Consider the following 22,454-nt stretch of genomic DNA (forward strand, 5'->3'; position numbering starts at 1 on the left):
TTATATATGAAGAAGTTGGGCATGTTATTCTGGAGACTACTTTTGAATACACTTCTGAAATTTCACAGTTTACTCAAGCTTTTATTTTGGGAGTGGAGAAAGAAAGAAGTAGGTGGGAGAAAAGAAAACAAAATGTTTATCAGGTCATATTCTGCACTTGGTGTAATTTTACAGCCAATTTATCAATCTCAAAAATCGGTACTAGGAAGACAAATCTAGTATTATGGGACAGCAGCAGTCAGACTGCTTCATAAAACTAACATATCCTACATTCAAAACCTGAGTGCTGCAATCAAATACTACTTCTGGAATTCCCTGGGTGAATCTCTTTCCCTCTCTAAGTTCTCTCTCTCCCTCTCGCTCTGTTCATGAACTTTCACAGTTTCTTCATTTCTGACATCAAAGCACAGGATTTCAAGCCGAAAACCTTGGCTCCTTCATGGAAAAAGAAGAAAGGGAAAAAAAAAAAAAGACAGCAAGCTCATAGAACATACAGCAATTACTCTAAAAGTAAAGCAAAGCATGAGGGTATTTTACACACTTCTGTCTTCACATAACAGAATAGGAGCATGTTTGTATCTTTTCTAAAAGATTACTGAAAATTGCATTATAAAAGTGTATGTGAAGAGTGTTTTTAATGCTGCCTCTGATGACTAGCATCAGCTAGATGTAAGATCAGACTTACGTTTTGCGGTCCTTGTCTCTCTTCAAACTAACAACAGGGGTAGAGACAGATGCTTGTGATTGGCGCAATTCACCATCAGCTTTCTTCTCAATAAACATAGCTATTTCATCTTCTAGAACTTTTTTCTTTTTCTCTAAGTTCTGTTTCATTTCTTGATGCATTAGCATACGATGCTCGAATTTAGTCTGTATCTGTTTAAAGAAAGCACAAAAGAAAAATATTCCCAACTAGTAACACAAGGTGGTGATATCACAAAACAAAAACCCTCTGCAAGCAAACAGTAAAACTTGTGTCAAAAGTCTTAAGAAATTGCAGTTCTTTCCCAAAACTCATAAGACTAAGAAATAGCAATCCAGAAAAAATAATCATTCATATCAGATTGTTCTAATAGAAGCCAGGCTATTACGTACAAGGTACAGGTGGAAACCATGGAAGGCACTAAGTGAAAATTAGGTTTCCTATTAGAGTTTACTATATCTTTATTATATCAAAAATAAGGAGGCCTTCGGAGAGGAAATAATTACCAAAAAAAGGATTAAATCAGGATCTGCCAAGTACAATCTACTTCCCTAAAACCAAGTGGACAAGGAATCATACATACTTTAGTTACACAGGTATGTATTTTCTCATATATATATTATTTTAATATAGAATCATAGAATGGTTTGGGTTGGAAGGGACCTTAAAGATCATCTAGTTCCAACCCCCCTGCCATGGGCAGAGAAATCCTCCACTACACCAGGTTGCTCAAAGCCTCATCCAACCTGGCCTTGAACACCTCCAGGGATGGAGCATCCACAACTTCTCTAGGCAACCTCTTCCAGTGCCTCACGACCCTCATTGCAAAAAAAATTCTTCCTTATATCTAATCGAAATCTACTCCCTTTCAGTTTAAAGCCATTACCCCTTGTCTTATCACCATATACCCTTGTAAAAAGTCCCTCTGCAGCTTTCCTGTAGGACCCTTTCAGGTACTGGAAGGCTGCTACAAGATCACCCTGAAGCCTTCTCTTCTCCAGGCGGAACAAACCCAACTGTCTCAGCCTGTCTTCCTAGGAGAGGTGCTCCAACCCTCGGGTCATCTTTGTGGCCCTCCTCTGGACTCGCTCCAATAGCTCCACGTCCTTCTTGGGCTGAGGACCCCAGAGCTGAACACAGTATTCCAGGTGGGGTCTCACAAGAGCAGAGTGGAGGGGCAGAATCACCTCCCTCGACCTGCTGGCCACGCTTCTTTTGATGAGTATTAGTAAGTCTGGTTGGGACACTTACTTGTGGGCTGCAAGAAGTTAACTGCTTTTCTGCAGTAATTGTTCTTTGATTGTTCCTTTGACATATTAATGGATTTTATTCTTCAGATGCATTCTCACCAGTTTAAACCTACTGTGAAGTTCTGCATGATAGCCAAAGGGTACTTCACTCCACCCTTTCTCCCATCTCCCCACACACACTCATCTAGAATCCTGCTTCTGTATCCATCCATATTGGTGTAACTTGATCTGAGTCCAGCTATACTGGTATAGAAATTAGATTTATTTCTATCTTTTGCAAAGAACGAACTAAAAATAACTAAGATTATAAATGTAACAGTGAAATAACTAAGATTATAAATGTAACAGTATGTCTGTTCTACACAGTAGAGCTGTCAGAGTTTGTAAATGTGTGTGTGTACGTATGTATTCTAATCATTTATTTATTTAATCACAACAGTTAGCCAGATGCATTGCAAAAACAAGTACACCAATTCAGGTAGGACCAGTAAGGTCCTAAGCAACTATATGTCTCAGGAGTGGTAATGCTGCACACTGCACCTACAAGTTTCCTCTAAATGAAGGATGTGAAAGCAATCTTAAGTACAACAGAAATTCCTGTTTTTCTTTAGTTTCCAGATACACACACACACACTTCTCAGAGAACAAGCAGCAAGGGTATATATTCTTTAGGAGTGACTGCATGATCACTGTCCCACATCAGGAACTGGAAAAACTAACATCCGTAATTCAAATGCAATATGCAGAGCTCACAAACCACCTGGTATAAATCATAGAAGGAAAACATCAAAGGATATCACAGATACTGTGTAAGATCTAGCTGAACCTATTTTGAACATGGCCAAGTATTCTTCCAATTGGATAGCCTCACACTGAGAAGGACTGAACCTGTTTTTTTCTCCACAAGTAGCATGGGGGACTTAATAGATTTAGAAAACAAAGTAAATCTATTGCCTTCTTCTTATTTAAAACATGCATCTGAACATCTCGCAAAACCCACTACATCTTTGCTGGGAGACTGAGGTACAGAAAAGAACATTAATAAATATATACAGGTTTCAGATTTCAATTAAACCAATGTTTGAATATAAACATGCATGACCATGATAGAATCTGGCAGAAAGTAGATGAGAAGATCCTGTTTTGCCAGTCCAGCTTGACAGGACTAAATTTTCAACAATGTATTTAAGACATGTTCCACATCTCCAAACCTCTCAACATGAGGGTCGAGCTTATATTTAATAACTGAACCTGGAGGTCATACAAACATACATGCCCCACTCTCTTGTCTGAAAAACAACCCATGGGATTTTTTCCTGAAATCTTGTCTTTTACAAAGCAACCTACACATGAAAAGCACCTACTGTGCTGCTCTGGCATACCGATGTTTCTCAGCATACTGCTAGAGAAGATGAACATACAACCATTATATTCATCACTCTCTTACTTCATCATATCACCTCCTACTCTATTGACTTGACCCAGCTATCCACCAAAGCCTTTACACCACAATCTCCCTCCTTCTAAAAAAAGACTGCCATTTATAGAATCATAGAATTACTTAGGTTGGAAAAGACCCTTAAGATCATTGAGTCCAACTGTTAACCTAGTACAGCCAAGTCCACCACTAAACCATGTCCCTAAGCACCACATCTACGCATCTTTTAAATATCTCCAGCGATGGTGACTCCACCACTTCCCCTGGGCAGCCTGTTCCAATGCCTGACAATCCTTTCAGTGAATAAATTTTTCCTAATATCCAATCTAAACCTCCCTTGAAGCCGTTTCCTTTCGTCCTATCGCTTGTTACTTGAGAGAAGAGACCAACTCCCACCTCACTACAACCTCCTTTCAGGTAGTTGTAGAGAGCGATAAGGTCTCCCCTGATCCTCCTTTCATCCAGACTTGTGTTGGGCTTGTATGGTGGGATTCTGGTAACAGGTGAGGGGCTGCAGAGAGACCCTCTATAAGGAGATGCAAGAAGCTTCCTCCAGCTCCAAAATCGGTCAGGCCCATCTCTGAATCAGGGCCAAGTCAGTCAGCACTGCAAATGTCATATTTAAGAAGGGGACAAAGGAACTCAAACCAGGCAGAACAAGCAGTGAAGAGAGGAGGGAGGTAGAGGGCTGACAGCTGCCCGTGCTGGGCTGCCACCACTGGACTGGTGTTGGCTACGGCAGCACGGCTTGGAGAGCTCCGAAGTGCTCCTCTCCTGTTGGGCAGAGTTCATCCTGCCGGGACTGCCAAAGTTGCAGCAGAGAGAGGACTGAAACCTGAGAGAAACGGCCACACAGACACCAAAGTCAGTGAAGATGGAGCGGGAGGAGGCGTGCCAGAGCTGAGAGCCCCTGCAGCCATGCGAGAAACAGTGGAGCAGAGATCCATCCACAGCCCGTGGGAGAGGACTCTACGCTGCAGCAGAGATGCCTGCACTCGAAGGAGTTCATAGAGGACTGTCTCCGTGGGAAGGACCCTTCATGCTGCTGGAGACTGACAGTGGAGCAGAGATGCATCTGCAGTCCATGGGAAAGGGACTCCACACCACAGCACGTGTTTGCACCCTAAAAAGCCGGGACTCTGTGGAGAAAGCCTGTGCTGGAGCAATCTGATGGGTAAGGATTGCATCCTGCAGGAAGGACTCATGTCAGAGAAGTTCTTGGAGGACTGAATCTCTTGAGGAGGGGCCCCACATTGGAGTAGGGGAAGAGTGTGAGGAGTTCTCTCCCGTTAAGGAAGGAGCTGCAGAAACAGTGTGTGGCGAACTGACCTGCCACCCCCGTCCCCCTGTGCTGCTGGGGGAGGAGGTAGAGCCCGAGAAGAAGGGAGGTGTAGGTGGAAGGTGTTTTTAAGATCTGGCTTTGTTTCTGCTATCCTCTCAAGTAACTGTTAACGAATTAAACTGATTTTTTCCCAAGACAAGTCTGTTTTCCGGCGGCATAGTTGGTGAGCGATCCCTCCCTTTTCTCCTACCAACCCTCAAGTCTTTTGTTACTTTTTTTTTTTTCTCCTCTCCACCCCACCACGGGGTGAGGGAGGAGGGAGTGAGCGGCTGCATGGTAGCTCAGCCACCGGCTGGGCTAAACCACGACAAGACTACACAACCCTGGTTCTCCCAGCTGCTCCTAAGACTTGTTCTCGTTTGCTTATGTCTAATCAATCTGCTAATTCAATCAATCTGATTTTGATTTTAAGCATTACTGCCCTCAAAATATTAGGAAATTATAAATATCAACTAGTTATGATTTGCTGAGAACTTAACTGTTCCAAATCTCAGCAAACAAAACTCAGGACAGACAGGCATTCTTACCCCTTGCTCTGCTTCTTTCAATACTGCTTCTTTCTCCTTCACTCTCTGCACAAACTGTTGTCTCATCTCCTCCTCTTTTCTTTGCAGTTCAAGGCGGAACTCGTGCCTCTTTGCCTCATAGGCTTCCTGTAGACTGAAATCCAAAAAATGTAAGCAAGTCTCCAGCACGCTGCTTTATTCAATGTGGAAAACCAACAACCTGGAACATTATTTAAACAATTAACATTCATCTGAAACATTAATTTCTGCAGCTCCCCACATAAAAATTCATACACAAACCTAAACAGAAGCAAACATCTTACCTCTCTAAATTTTTATTTAAGTAAACAACCCTGAGTAAAATTATTTATACTAACAGCTTCTGGCAAATTTACATTTCCAAGTAAATACAGCACTTCAGGAATCTCATGTTCTAAAAGACTTAAGACTTTCTGCCTCCAACATGCACAAGCTTTTTCTTTAAGTTACTTATTAATAAGACACTGAGATTGCCAGAAAAATCCAAAAAAAATTCTGCAATGGGAAACCTCAGTCTTAAAATAGGACATTACAAAAACAAGGCATCTGGAGCAATAACACAGCTAACAAACTGATTATTCCTATATGAAAATGAAGGAAAATATCAGGACCTTCAAAATATATAGCACTCTCTTTTTGTACTGTCAAAATTTAAATATGGCAGAATCACATTACTTTAGAATAAATACAATTTCCTAAGTAGCTCAACATCCAAAAACTAGGGTTTACTTTCCAACATGCATCAGCCAAAACCTCAAGACTGCTGTTTTTTTCCTGAATCCTCTCCTCCAGAAGCTTATATACTGCATACACATCACACTTGTATTTGAAATAATATAGGAAGTGTAAATTAGTTCAGCTCATGGAGCAAATATCTGACAACAGAACAAATCAGCAAGTAATTAAAACATTTCTTTACTTTTAAATCTATGCCTTCCTTCCTTTTTTTAAAAAAAAAAAAGAAAAAATTACTCTACTAGACATTTCAGTGCACGAGACAATTTTTTTCCTCCAAACAACAGGTACCAGAAATCGAGACACTTCTTTCATATCAAAGCATATCGTATACTACTAGAGGTTTGACATTTTCAGGGTCTATACTACCACTGCTGTCACCACTGTGCTGGCAGGTAAAGTTCTGCTTTTCAGGGAAAAAGGAATGGAGCTTGCACACAGATGTATTTCATACACCAAAGAGCACACTACCTTTGAAAAGCCTATGTGCCAAATGACACAAGTTCTTCCAGCAAAACATTCACCACAAGCTTCTCTAAGTCATAAGATTCCAGAAAGGCAGAACTGGTGGATCAGAGCTGTGCTAAAGATCATTACAAAAACAAAAGGATCTGTCCAGTACCTTGTAGGACACAGAGCTTAAGAACAGATCAAAACATGGATAACGTTCTAGCTCTTTATTCTGGGGCTATTCTCTTACACCATTCATTGCTTCTAACACTTCCTGAGTGCTGACTAGTCAGCTCTTCTCAGCTATCACGAGTTACTGTCCTTTGCCAAGTATCTCAAGCCTTCCTCTCTGAAGTAAAATAAATATATATATCTCATATATTTAAATTTGCTTTATATTTTTAATACACATACACACTTTCGTACTAGTTTGTAAAATTCATCTTATACTGTTTCTATTAAAACAGTTTATAAATTGAAAGACTTAAAGAACATCTGAAAACTTAATTATTTATATAATTAAGATAGATTAATAGATTATTAATTAATAGATAATGCTGTTGCAGTAAGCTTAAACAGCTCTCTTCTATATTTAAATTTACGATGACTGGGCACTTCCCAATCCTAAAGTGTCTTATTTGTATTCAAAATATAATCTGAAGAGACAGAAGAATCATCTTGAAATTGCCCATGCAGACTTCCTGTTTGTAAGGTCTCAAGGCCACTTTTCCTATTCTATCTTATTTGAGCAATACATTGCAACAAAACAAATTCAGAACTACAATCTTTTGGGGTTGGTTGGGTTTTTTTTCACCAGCTGTGAAGTAACTTAGGTCATCCTGAAATTGTATCTACCACATGAAACAAGGGCATGGTTTTCACATAGGTATCTTTAAGTTTAGACAGCATATGTGATAACAATAAAGCTGCAGCTCAGGTTTTTCAAGTGCTAGCGATCTCACCGTACACACTCCCGGGCCCCGTGTCAGTTGTGCTCGCTAACATGCTGCCTTTGGGGGCAATAAAGCCTCTAGAGCAAACACTAGAGTAAGCTGGCATGCTGCAATCGCACCTTCATTTCATCATGTGGACATCTTTAGACTCACCTAAGCTAGTTTACCAGGTAAAAGCAATTTTGTCTTGAAATTATTAACAGATTAATTTTGAAGATACTGGATTTACTAAGTAACCAAATCACATGTATAAAGAAGAGGAGAAATAAAAGTGTATTTTTTAAATCCCCCTCTCCCTGGACTGAATTGTTCTGGAAATCACAAACATAACATTAAACCAACTTTCCTCTTCTGTGTTTGACATACCAGCAACATAATCACCCAAACAGTCTGTGGTTTTAGGAGGTTTGAGGAGGAGGGGAAAATATTTCAGCAGATCTTAAGCCAATCCTTTCAACATTACTGCATCCATTGCTCACAGTAAGACACTTTTCCATTTACCTGAGGACTGGTTTCACAGCTTCTCATATAGCATATTATGAAAATGAAATCCACAGGTTCTCTCATTCTTCTGGGCTGGACCCCTAGAATTTTATACTGTACAAAACCACTTGCAAAATTAAGATGTTAAAGATAACTATTTAAATAATGTATTCTTACTGAGGTTTTGGAGGAAGGCAAAGGATTGTAAAGAAAGTCTATACCTTACTAATCCATTACATACCTCATAACAGCACTATCACCTACCTTTCTACAGAAGCATAGCTGTCACATACAGTTTTTCTATCTGCATAAGACTTAGAACATGGAAGCCTAAATATAAAGATGTAAATCAAACACGTTATGTTCATAAATAAAGACTCTGACTGAAGTGAATTCAACTCAGTGGAATACAATGTTTGTGCGCTTCGAACAACACAGATATTTACACAATATTTAACAGTTTGTTCATTGAAATTTTAAAAAGCTTTCAAATTTGAAAACTACTTTTGTAACTTTTTTGCATAACATTCTAGTACCAATTAAGGTATATCAGAAAAACTAAAAAATTTAGAAGTTACTTATTGGCAGGTATTTTTAGCATGGTCCCTTGACTCAGTGAACTACCTAAGTCAATATTAAGCAACACCAAGGACGTGGTAGATCTAAATAACTACAATTTTCCCAGTGGAGGTATGAAAAACAAGAATTTTGCATGTGGTTCAGTATTACCATAAGGAGGTTAAAATATTTATTCAAATGCAAAGGTCTGCAGTCGGTCAGATGAACTCCATTCCCAAGTGACTTCTTAAGGAAGAAGTCTAATAGCCTTTCAGATATTAGGTTTCCTTTCTTAGAAAAGACAGCTAGAGCTGTTATCAACCTTCCTCTACATGTGAACTTATTCACATTACTGAATCCTTCCTGTTTTTCTGTCATCATCCGCAAAACAGACTGAAAAATAAACATGTTTTTGTTCAAGAACTGCAAGGTCAGAATATCCCAGTTTCAGGAAAGAATAAAGCATGGAATATATGATTGCTCACATATTGAGAAACTGAGATATTTATGTTACAATTATGTTTAACTGCAATTATGATGAAGAACAAATTGTAATTATGAGCACAGAAAAACAACTAAATGAGATTGATTAACATCAGAGAATCTAAATATGCAAGCATACAGCCTGAGTATCAATCTTTGGCTTTCTTCAACAGACCCTTCCCTATTAGTTTTCTTCTTGCAAAACAAGAACAGCCCCTTATGCAACAACATAGCTTAGAATGGAAAATGGACTTATCAAAATATCCAAGTTCAAAACAGTAGTAATCTTCTCCTCCCTTGCAAACATCTGAGAGTACTAGGTGTGTGTATATTTAGAAGCTTGTTTGGCTGGAAGCACTCTTCACGTCTGCATTCTGTTTTCAACTATTCCAAATTTTTCCATTCTGGACATCTCAGCAATTATCTCTTGCTGAGATTGACCTGAAACTAGGAATTCATGTTCCTTAATGGACATAATTGGAACACCAAAAGGCAGTAGTAGACCATCAACACAAAAAAAAAAAAAAAAGGCCTATCTTTATGTTTCAACAACAAAGAAATGCAAATCTCACTTTTAAGTATTGAAAGATGATAGTAAAAGCACTTCCTGGATTTGTACATCCAACAGATACTGCATAAAATGCATAAACCACCTCCCTCAAATACTCTGCCATCCATCAGCTTAACTACACAAATTTTGCTGTAACAGGCTTTCCAAGCCCAGTCCTGATTGGCTGCTTTTCATGGCTTGGAAACCAAATTATATCTATATGACTAAGTTTAGCATTAGACAGTATTCCATTTATTCCCTGATGCAGCATATGGTGGATTCTTCGTTTTTAAAGTGGTTTACCACATGTTACATTTTAATCTGATATGGTACATACGTGACCATAATTCTCACGACCTTTTGGAATGACGCCCTACTATAAGACTGAACTCTTCACAAAAAAGTTTTGTATATTGTTTTTGCAAGGTATACGAATGAGATTAAGTTCCCAATTAGCCATTCATTTAAGTTATGCTAATTATTGTTACCCAATTTAAATAAATAATGGTTTGATAAAATACCAGTATAAACCAGGTGTCCTGAAAGCAGCAGAACTAATAGCCCAAATTACTATGGATGATTTTATGCTCTGTTCTCTCAATGACTGTAATACCCAAAGTTCTGCCTACATCCTTACACCCTTTTAACCATATAATTAGTGTCCCTTCATACTTCCTAAATATTCTTTACTTATTGTGAGTACTCTTGTGGATCTTTCAAGTGCAGTAGCCTTCGCTACTTCCAAATCACCTGTGACCTTCTCATCCTACTGCAGTACTGCCAAGCTCCCGAGTTTCAAAAGACAGTACTTCGTTCAGAGGTAAGTATTTAGTGACGACAAACGCACACTGGATGGCCAGTAACGGGAGAAGCAGACGTCTTCTGCTTTTCCTGCTGTGAGAACACTACCCATGTAATCCCCTGGAAGCATCCAACCCTTTACTGAAGTTTGAAAATGGAGAGTTGGTTCGTAAGTTATTAGGGTGAGACCAAGAGACTGATCAAGTAAACTTCATCTTCCCTGGAAATATGTTTAATGAAAAAGTTAATTCTCAGAATGCAATTGCAAATAAACAAATTAAAAAGTTATTATGACACAAATTCAGAAAAAATATAGGCTTAGGGAACAGGTATTTTTAAAAGTGTACACAAGACAGTCACTTTTGACTACTACTATCTTTATTTTCCCTCCTCATGCCTAGTAATAAAGATGCAAATACGTTTTTCCATTGTGTGCTGAAACCATCTCTTTCTGTGTCTCCCTTAAAAAAAATAAAGCTTGCCTACATGTTTTTTCACATGTAAGAGTGAAAGCCTGTACAGATGTCTGCCCACAACCTACTTCACAAGGTAGCTGAAAACCCAAGAATTACTGGTTTTCCTTTCCAGTGGCATACGATTTTGGATGAATCAACTACTGCTGCACTTTTAATCCAAAAAACTGGTACAGGAACTTCACAGGCAGCTTTTTCGTCACATGCCAAAAGGCAGGGCACATTAGCTACTGAAGAGTCAAGGTGCAAATGCTACAAACTCCAGTGCAGTAAAATCAGCCAATTATTCAATTCAACAGCAGAAATTTTTTAAACTTACATAAAATAACTGAATTCAGATTATCAAATTTAGTAGGTAGACAGCTACATCACAGGCACAAAATATGACTTCTCAACATGCATTTTGATCATGATTTACACAAGCAGCACAGCATTTTAATCATCAGTCATATACTGCTATTCAATATTCACTATATTTTAACACTACAGCTCTTAGAATCCATGTGTGTATATTGTAAACATCTTTAAGGACAAAGAGAATGATAATTTAATAACACATTTTTGCCTAGCAGAAGAGGATAGTCCCTATTCTGAAAGATTTAAATTTACAAGTCAGCAAAATGGGAAGCATTTAACTTCCTCTATGGAAAGAGAAGTTTTCTATCACACTCCTGAGGATGACACTTTTTATCGTTTCTTCAGTAGCTTCATAAAACACCTTATGGGTAAGGCTACATTAATCTGCTAATTACACTACATACAGATCCTCTAAATTCTCTTCTCTTTTTATGGTATCGTAAAACATCTCTCCCAAATGACCAAATGCCTTCTCTTTCAGACCTCAGTGTCATTCACTATGCCACATAACTGAGCGACAACCACACATCCTAGACCCAGTCCCACTTTTCCTATTGCACTAAATATGGGAAAAAGGTAATTTTTTTCTAGATATTTATAGAACACCTATTCTCATCCTTCCAAAACAATGATATTTTCAATAGACGTGGTTTACCAAAACTAATTATGAAGTGTATTGTCTTGCCAAAAAGCTTTTAAAAACCTGACATTTAGTGGGCTATACATAAAAACTACACATCAGAGGGAACTTAGCTTTTCTGTATCTCCACGAAGCAATCCATTTCTAAATCAACTTTTGAAGTGTAAAATACTATGACATTCTGTGATACAAACCTGCCGCTTTATACCACTAGTAAAATGCAAACTGTATAGGGGTTTTACAAAGACATTTCTTGTGTTTATGAAAAAAAAAACAGTTCTGTGGATGACAATTTTTATAATTTAACTCGTATCTTGAGATGGCTGTACATTGTGAAATTCAAGTTCAGAAAAGCCAGAGGACTGCAGTCAATATCATTATGAACAAATCTCTAAAAAAGCTTTCCCTAGACAAAGATAATAAGATATCAGCTGTTAGTGTATGGTCTTAAACTTAAATCTAAACCAAAGGGAAAGTCTACAGTCAGTTTCAGTTGGTTTTAAACCTCATTCACCTTTAGTTCTCTATTTATGAAAAGGATTTATTCCTTTATTTTAAGTCAAGAGAAATTTCAAGACACCACTGTGATTCATGGTCAGCTCAAGATCATCTAAATGAATGTCATGGTTTAGCCCAGCGGTAACGAACCTTTCAATGTGCCTTGACATGAAGAATTCAGAAAGGAAGGCCCACATCCAGCATCTTCCTTGTCCACGTTAATCTTATTTTATTATTGTTGTTTGAACAATATATAAATTAGACCTAGTCAAAGTCAAAGAAATGCTGCTCCTTCAATACTCTATGAGTTACAGTAACTGCAACTGCCTTAGAACTTCAATGCAAAGTACAGGTGGAAGAAAAGAATTCAAGCCATTAAAAACAACTATTTGGAGGGAAGCCATTTAAAAGTCATTTAATTTTACCAGAACAGAATGGGTAAAGACAGTCTGATCACTAAGTGAGACAAGATGTAAACAAACCAGTTGGTTCAAAGCACTAGAAAATGTTTTTAATGCAAAGTCATACTTTTGTTTTCAGGTTTGGTTTAAGTCAGTACTTTCCATGACGACTATGCAATAATAGCACTTTGCTAAACCATGAAGGCTTGAACAACTCTGAAGCATCAGTTCTTCTCCATCAGGATTCTAACCACTTACAGTCCCATGCATCAAACAGCCAAAGGAAGTTGGAAGACAGACAGGGAGATGGCAGAATTGGAAATAAAAGATTAAATAAACTGGACATAGAAATTGTAAATACCTCCTTCAGAAAGCAGCTTTACTACATTAAACAACCAAGTCTCTCTAACTCTCTGCTTAACTTTCCTTTGGAATCCTTTATTAGCTTCCTACAGTCTAGTAAGAAATTCTTGACCTGAAAAGGCTAGATATCTGTTATTATGGCAGATAATGAGGGAAGCCAACAGTGTAACCAATGATTTTATGAAAGTTTTTGCTTCAGTTCCTTCTGAACTTTGAGTCCAGTCAAACCATTGTTTGGAATCAGGCAGAGAGACAAGAGACAAAGTAAAACAGCATGCTAATATATAATGAAAATAATTTAAAAGGCATAAAGTGCATGTACCTGAAGAAAACTGACCTTCTCTTACGACAAAAAATTAAAATCCCCAGGTTTATTCTAAAAGAGAAAGATTTCAGAAATACAACTAGCTTGTATGCCTTTAAAAGCAATGCTCATATAGTCCCATATACTTCTCCACGAAGATAACGGAATGAACGGCTACATACTTACTCTGATTAAAAAAAATCCCAATTCTTTCCCTCTTAGAAAACCTATTTGATGTATGAACCACACTCTGTATTGGGTTGATACAGTCAAATGTGAAGTGAATGGATGCTGAAAGCCAGTGGTGGACACGAAGCCCTTTACCTGACTGGTTCGTTATCTGGGCCAGTGTCTCTGAAGCCCATCTCTTCCAGTCTGCAGCGCCTGTACAACTCATAATGCCGTGCGTGAGTCTGCTCTCTTAAGTCTTCCATATTTGTGCAAATAAGCATCTCACGAAGCTTTACAAAGTCACAGTGGTTCTCGTTTTCCACTAATAAGTTAAAAGAGGAAGATTTTATTATTATGCACAAGTAGCAAAATTGTTAAAATACATTTTAAACAGTGTTGAGATTCATTTATTTTGTTTACTAATTTTACTTCCAGGAAAAGGTATCTCATTGTTTATTATACCTCTTATACTTCCTTATAATTTCTAATAAACACATTGAGGCACTAACTGTAAGTACTGGTAAACGTGTTCCAACACGTCCCAGTTTCCTCTTCCAGTCGAGTAACGACAAATTTCTCTTTTTTCCCTCTTCTTTATTGACAATTATAAAACTTTGAAATTTGGTAGTGCTAGAGGCACTGCCACCATACTAGCCTACTCAAATATTACATACACCATCTCATAGCTGTCAGTGCTGATTAAACTACCAGTCAGTGCACACTTCAAGTATTAATTACTAAGCTCCTTAAACCATTGATCCAAAATACAATCCATATGGCATCAGTGGATAATACCAGCCCCTTTTAGCATTGGTAAATTTTATACTTCAACAACAAAAAACTCCTAAAAATACCTTTGAGAATTCATTTACCTTGTACAATGCCCCACGGGTATTGACGAACTCTCATCATTTTGTTTCCAATTTTCACCTCTTCTGTACTTCCTACTACAGCAAATGGCAAATGCCCCTGTAAAAGTCACACCAATACATTCTTATCTCTCACTATTCTTTTGTCAGAACTGAAAAGCAAACACTTCAGAAATAAATTAGGGGGAAGAAACATCATTTCAAGAAAAGCCAACAGTGAGTTTCAAACCAAAAACCACTTTGAAGATATCAGTAGCTAGTCAAAACTACTGATATAAAAGCCAAGCTACAATAACAAAACTGGGAAGAGCTGTTGATAGACCAGATGGATGTGCTGCCAATTCAGAGGAACCTTGACGGGCTGGAGAAATGGGCCAACAGGCAACTCATGAAGTTCAAATGAGAGCAATGCCAGGTCCTGCACATCATGAGGAATAACCCCATGCTCCAGCATATGTTGGGGACCAACTGCCTGGAAAGGCACTCTGCAGAAAAAGATGTGGGGTTCCTGGTGGACAACAGGTTGGACTTGATTCAGCAGGTTTGCCCCCATGGCAAAGGCAGCCAACTACACCCTGAGCTGCATTAGGAAGAGCATCAGCAGTAAATAGAAAGCCACTCTAGAATACGTCCCTCTGATTCGCATTCAGCCGGAGTTCATACCCCCAGTAACAGTCATATGATATGATCTCAGGTTTGAACCTGTGATATGGTTACTGCTGTGGGCTTGACCAAACGGCCATAAATACAGGCTGGGTACTGACCTGACCCTCTGTGTGCTGACCCACAACAATCGACCAGATGAAAAAAAAAAAAAAACATAAAGTGGAAAATACATCACTAGCAGAGCATGAAAGGGCTATGTCACAGACCACCACCTTTCCCCACAGCAGAAGGACCTGCTACTGAATGACAGCTTTGCATATCCTCACTCCCTGGCACAAGGGACAGAGGTTGGGACTGTAGAACCATCCATACACTCCGGCATACCGGCTCCTCCTCCCTACTTTCAAACCCCAGTACATGCAAACGTACATTCATGCGCATCTACAACAAACATATGCACATGAACAGCAAATACAGAGAGAGTGCTCAAAGCAAGGATGTCTAGAGTCACAAGCTTCGTTGAAGCTGGCAGATACTCCCGGGAAGATCTGAAAGGACAACAGTAAAAACGCCAGAATTATATCTGACTTTTTAATCCCCAGAGAAAACGTGTCCTACTTTAAAATGAAAGTAATAAATAAAAGGAAAAAGCAGATGGAAGACTTGCTATGATAAAGACCAGAGAAAACTGGAGAAACAGGCTCTTGAATATCTTCCCTAACGGATGTGAGGTAGTATTTGCTGAGGAAAAGAGCAAAGCAAATCTGTCCATCTATGTTAGTTATTATATATTAATTACACAGAAATTAGAAAAAGTATTTATGAGTGAGAATCTCTTCACTGTTGCTGAGTCAGAAAAGAAAAAGCCTCCTAAAACAAGTAGTACCAACAACAGAGGGACAGGAAGATTTGTGAGAAAAGACCCCAAAACATACAAGCTCTTTTAGGAGAGAGAAAAATAAACAAACTTGTTACACATAAACCTATAAGCCTTAAGATAATGGTGAAAGAACAAGCATGAATCTACAAGAGAGAGTGATGCTTTAGTACTGATATATCAATGTTTTTCTCATTTACTTACATTCATGATGGTATTAGTTTTAGAAACGGTTTCATCATCAGTTGGGAACTGGTATATCTGGACGCCATTACTAACTAATTCACTCATGATTTTGTTCTTGAACTTCTGTAGTTCGGTTTTAGAAATGCTGTCTGCTTTGCCTATAATTGGTATAATGTTCACCTATTAATGATACAAATTATATGAAATGTGTAAGACTTGAATTTTGAGGTGATATCTTTTATAAATTAAATTGTTTGGTGATAAGCTCTTTACAACTTCAGTCCAAAAAACGCAGTCCAAACTTTTCCATCAATTTATATCAAAGCTTTACAAATCATGAAAAATACATTCACTGGCATCACTTAACAAAATAACAGATTATTTAATACACTCCCTTAAAATTAATTGATTCTGAGAAAAGAACAAGGAAGGAGGTCTCATACAGTGAAGTACTCATAAGAACAGCAACATCTACTTATTAACTAAATTACATTAAGTATTTATATCTCTGCTAAAAAAAATAAGATTGTTTTAGTTTATAGCACTGGGGCAAATGGTTCAGGGGTTAAATGAAAGTTGACAGTTTAAATACACAAAGAAAAGGAAGCTGGCTACCAAACCCTGCCTACCCCTGAGCTTCTTCCTTGGGTTCCTTTCAGCTACAAGAACATCTTGTTCACCTCACCACTGCAGCAAAGATTTTCTTAAGTATCTGCTGTGAGCAGAGGAATGACAAAGACTGAAGAATCTTGCTTACTAATCTTTATGCTAATTATTCAGAAGTCGAAATTCAGTTCTACTAAGGTAAACCGCCTTGTTTCCTAAAATAGTTATGACAGTAACCTAGGAAGGTAGTAGAAGCCAAATTTTTGTTAAAAATACTATCACCACTCCCAAAATATGCATTTTTCAGAACTAAATACAAAGAATTTATGTCAATGTCCAAATATTTTGGAAGAATACAAATAATTCTTCCAGATTTCAGAAGACGAGAGTTTTACAGAGTTCCTTGATCACAGATGCAAAAAGGAAAAAGAGGAAAAAAAAGAAAAAAAAGACCAAAAAAAGAAGAAACCTCGCACACACTCTGTTTATTTTTCTCAATATTCTGTCTGAATGGAAATGCCTAAGCATGGAATCTCAAGAATGGATTCAAAATGGATGATTTTGAAATAAGTCTTCTGTCTTAAGCAAAATGTCCAAATGAAAAAAAAGGATGCCAACTCCAAAGTATGACTTCTAAGATTACCTGATGATAATCTATAATTTTGTAGCATACGCAATCTAAGCACATATGGGGTAAAATATCTACTGAGTTAATTTAGGGTTATCTAAACAATCTATTACAGCTAGGAGTAATTCACGGCTTCAGTCAAATTAGCTGAGGGACATCAATTTAGGTTTTCTACTATACAGCTTCAAAAATGGATGGAAAACAGAGTCATCAGAATTAAATTAACCTTTACTCTGTTTTTCCAACATGAAAGTTTTTCAAGCACTCATTAACTAAGAGAGAATTTCTTAGATAATGAATAGCAGAGAAAGGCTACTGAGATCAGTGACAAAAGAAAGCAAAATCACCAGAAACTATGATTACAGCTATCAACATTGACAGTAAATCACAACCACTGTATTAAAATTTAAAAGCACTACTACTCTGGTTTTAGATAAGCAATAAAAAGAAGTTATCTTTGCTTCATCTGTTAAACAAAATTAATTTCTGCTTGCAGCATCTTAGATTTACTTGAAAACTAGTATCTCAGTACTTTCATCCAAGAATAGCATTAATTGAAAGCACACACTTGTACTAACAAGAGACTGAAATTGTATTGTTTTGGACCACATATAGATGTGCACCAAGTCCCACTGCTCCCTCCTATGCCTCAGAAACCAACTGACTCTCTCCCAGCCTCTTCCTCCGCTACAACTCTCAACAACTACAAAACTAAATTTTGCTACAAAGCTATATGCCATTAATGCAGAATCACTTTGACCTCACACAGAAAGTCTACATTTGCAATAAAACCAACAGCCCTTCCCCTTGCCTGCAGCTGCTCATTGCCAGGTAGAACTAAAATCTGTGCAGCTGTCCAAGGAGACATACTACTTTTCAGCTTGATCAGTTCCCTAACCAAGCAAAAGTCTTCAGCTTTCAATTTAAATCAGTCCCCTCATCCAGGGAACTGGCTGCCCAAAACATTTCAGCGTGCACAATGGGAAGAAGCAGCTGAGAGTGCCTTATTTAATAGCAATGCAGAATGACCATACAAAGTCTCCAGGAGAAACTTTATCCATGCACATCATTTCTCTGTTTGCTAGCATCAGATTCAGCCCTCTGATGATCCTTCTGCCTGAAATGCAAAGTGTTGCTTCACCCCCTCAATTAGAAAACATGCTATTACTTTAAACTAATATCTTTATGTAACATCTTACATTAATGTCAAAACATCTGTTGTTCCTTTATTCTATAGAGAAGGAAAAAAAACATGTATACTTGAAATTATTATTGGTTGATACCTTGCAGGCTGATTTAAGTGTATCTCTATGAATCAATACAAAACTTTTCAAAGATTTTTTTGAAGGAAAAAAAAACCCAACTCAAACCTCACAAGGTACAATCCTGTCATTTCCTGACTTAACAATAATCTCTATATTATTCTACAAGAATTACTTAAAAATGCAGATTAGTTGAATAATCACTATTTCCCAGCAAGAAAGCATACAGAAGATGACTCCCTTCATCTGTGAATGAAACCTGGCTAGTCTATAGTGAATCAGTCCTAAGCAAAAACTACAGGACTTTCCAATATCTAAAAGCTAGAGGGCAAATTATTAGCTAGTCATCAAATTTATAAGCAACACAGAAAAATTAATTGCCCACAGATACACCTGGTTGTTTGGGTTTTTTTTTCCCCAGGATTACAGAGCACAGGATGACACTATCCTATTCTAAGAATCCTCTTTATCTCTGAGACGTGTAATCTGGTCTTGTTTTGTACCAAGCAGACCATAACAAAAGCATAACAGTGTACACTGTGGTGGATTTAGGAAGAATCTGAAGACTATTTTGACATCGATTTGTACACTTGATGTATGCATGTTGCTGTATCACCTTCTCTCTATGGAATCCTGTACTCAGCGAAGGCACACAGAGACTTTCACATCCCAGGAAATCCTGAGTTCTGAATTGCCACTAGGAGAAGGCAGTACTAACTAAAACCATCATAAACATGTTCCACAATGGGATGGTAACCAAACTACAGTTAAAATATGTACCTTTTCTTTTTGTGTATACTTACATTTCTGTAGTAAGATCAGGAAGTAGAATCCATTGTAAAGGGATAAAACAACAAAGTTACCATGTTCTCTCTGAGCCAAAGCATAACCAAAAATACTTAGAGTAGGTGGCTAGAAGCTAAAATCCCCCAAAGCAGAATTATTTTCATTTAATCCTGACAGAAATATATTTTCTCAAGATACTGGGACTCATGGATCTATTTTTTTTTCTTTTGGAAAAAAACACTGTTTTAAAGGGAGTTTAGTAAAGAGAGGGCACAACCTAGCAACCAACTGGTTTTGTGGTTTAACACAACCTCCAACGTCAAAACTCAGAGTAGAACAATATGCTTCATGAAACTGTGCCATTTTCTAGTATCGAAGCACTTTAACTATCAGTGCATATTACAGAGTAGTTTCTCAAAAATTTAATCTGGCATAAACAAACACCATGGCAGAAAAAAGCAACCCTGCTCTTCCCTACCTTTGTCCCACCACTCCTCTCCTCTACTTGCTCTGTCCTATTGAGAAAGTTCAAAATGCAAAATACATCCACAAACAAAATTACAGAAATACCAAATGTGCTCATCAATCACAAATACGAAACAGAGAGCTGATTTGATCCTTGTTATCTCATAAACAAAAAAAAATGCAGAAGAAAATTTAGCAGGAAAGGCTCTAGTAAAGCACAAAGGAAAGGGCTAGAGAAAGAGCAAATGCACTTAAGTTTTCAAATTTCTCAAAATTTCAACAAATTAAACACAAAGGATGTAAGGTTTCTTAAAATGGGTTAAACCGTTCATCCAATTCAAACAGCCCAATTACATGAAGAAAGTTAAGAATTTACAAAGTGCAAGTAATCACACTAGAAACTGCTATTTTAAAGCTTTCAAAACAAATCAAGATGTGAAGTTTAAAACACTAATTCAGCGTCTCTTAGAAAAAGCCATGCTGGCAGGGAGTTCTGTGCATGACACTTGCCTCTTCAGTTATCTGTAAAAAACATCTTCGCAGTGCTGCAAAGCTTTTTATATAGAATCATAGAACAGTTTGGGTTGGAAGGGACCTTAAAGATCATCTAGTTCCAATCCCCCTGCCATGGGCAGGGACACCTTGCAATGGATCAGGTTGCCCAAAGCCTCATCCAACCTGGCCTTGAACACCTCCAGGGATGGGGCATCCTCAACTTTTCTAGGCAACCTGTTCCAGTGTTTCACCACCTTCAGAGTGAGGAATTTCTTCCTTAGATCTAATCTAAATCTCCCCTCTTTCAGTTTAAAGCCATTGCCCCTTGTCCTGTCACTATATGCCCTTGTAAAAAGTCCCTCTCCAGCTTTCTTATGGGCCCCAACTTTCCAGCAGTCCCAAAACTCAACAGTGAACTAGAAACAAGCTTAATTAGAAATATTACAGCACTCATAGAGGGTACCCTATCTAATCATAATAAGATGTTAACAGTTTGTTAAAAGCAAAGTTGGTGTGGTTCTAGTTTTTTTTACTCTTTCTTTTTAAACGGTGGGGGTTTTTTTACTTTTCTTTTTAAATCGTGTTGTGCTGCTTTTTTCAACATTCTTGCTGGATGTCTGTCTCTTTCCTTTTGATTTGTAAATAAACAGGAGATGAATGCAAGCTACTTGCGAAACCAATTTATTCTGAACTTTAAGTATACCAGTACCAAAAAGCATCCCAAAAACAAACACACAGATACAGAACTGAAAAGTGGTAGAGGATCTAAAAGCTGCAAGACACCTCAGAAAATAAGAAAAATTCTTAGAACTCTGTTTCAAAGTCTTACCTTGCTGTCTAGGCTTTTCATGGTTAACAAATCTAAGGTTTTTAGGGAGTGGCCTGTAGGTGAAATGAAATAGAGGCAGACATGGATGCGAGTGTCATGGTAGCTAAATAAAGAACGTTTAATTTTCAGTTCTTCCTGGAGATAGGCTTCAAATTGTGCATCTATATAATCCACTATTGGCTGATAGCTGTAAGAAATAAAATTTAACAATCAGAGATTAGCTACTCCTAAACAGAGACAGACTAAGAAAAGAATTCCTCTTGTATTGTTTTGTGGATTTTTACTTTACATGTCAAAAAGCTTCTGAAGTATCTACCCAGTACAGCAGAAAATTAAATGTGCAGAGTAATCTTAATTTCTGAAAGGCTACTCAAAAAAAGAATTGTGCACCTAATACACATGAAACATTTCCTAGCTACTATTAGCAAAAAAAGCTACATATAGTTATGGTTATAACCAGTCCTCCCAAGTGATGTTTTATAAATTTTTGCAATAAAGCTGTGCAACTGCAGAAATCTTAGATATAAGGAAGATAAAAGAAACTCTTAGATACAATAGAAGAAAAGGAAGAACATGCAATTACCAGTACCAAGAAATAGGACCTCCTTTATCTTCTGAAGATGAAGTACTGTACATGAGAGAGCTCTTAAACAATAGACAAAAATTGAAAAGGAGGAACATAAGAGAAGAATGTAAATCTGATTTGTAATAAGTACAGTTTAAGTATACTTTATCCTACTTAAAACCAGATTATACTCTACTTTCTAAAAGAAAGCGTTGCTAGATGTACAAGCAGCATGCCCTTACATTTCTGCTGCTACACAAAGTTTATAAACCAGATCAAATGCTATCAAACTTGAGAAGTAACACACAAAATTAAAAGAAGAACTAAAAGGCAGGTCCCATACCACACATCACCACCTCTAATATCTATACTAATATCAACTTGCATCTCATTCTTCTAAGTCACTAGCAGTAGTTATTTTCCAGTCATATCATAAACCATAGCACTCATGATAATCTTAATATGACCCTCTAACCTTCATTTATAATTATCACCATTTAGGCACTCATATAGCACAAAGGATTGCTAAAATTCTTTACAATCAAGATGAAAGAAACAAAATCTGCTGACAGCCAGTTCAATACTTTTAAATCTTCAATTTATAAAAGTAGAGACTCTGAAGAAGTTCTGAAAGACACTGGTGTGGTACCTCTACATTAAGCTGTCCAACATAAAAACCAAAGGCCTTCAGTAATCCATGTGATATTCCTTCCAGTTTAAGATCTTCAACATGTTCCAATCAAACTGTTAAAAGCCCTATAGATCTAATGTCTATAATCTAC

General features: G+C 37.6%; 1 protein-coding gene across 1 annotated transcript in view; it reads right to left on the reverse strand.

Moving 5' to 3' along the window:
• Positions 1-299: 299 nt before the first annotated feature.
• SEPTIN10 (septin 10) overlaps positions 300-22,454 on the reverse strand; it is a 33,063-nt gene continuing 10,908 nt past the window's right edge. Inside the window, exons 4-10 of the mRNA XM_086615841.1 lie at positions 21,108-21,294; positions 16,055-16,216; positions 14,371-14,467; positions 13,652-13,820; positions 5,261-5,393; positions 686-876; positions 300-435 (exon numbers count right to left, since the gene is read on the reverse strand). Of these exons, the coding sequence (XP_086471967.1) occupies positions 300-435; positions 686-876; positions 5,261-5,393; positions 13,652-13,820; positions 14,371-14,467; positions 16,055-16,216; positions 21,108-21,294 (1,075 nt within the window). The remainder of the gene's footprint in view (positions 436-685; positions 877-5,260; positions 5,394-13,651; positions 13,821-14,370; positions 14,468-16,054; positions 16,217-21,107; positions 21,295-22,454) is intronic.

This window comes from Tauraco erythrolophus, chromosome 1 (assembly GCF_009769465.1).
Source record: "Tauraco erythrolophus isolate bTauEry1 chromosome 1, bTauEry1.pri, whole genome shotgun sequence".
Taxonomy (NCBI): Eukaryota; Metazoa; Chordata; class Aves; order Musophagiformes; family Musophagidae; genus Tauraco; species Tauraco erythrolophus.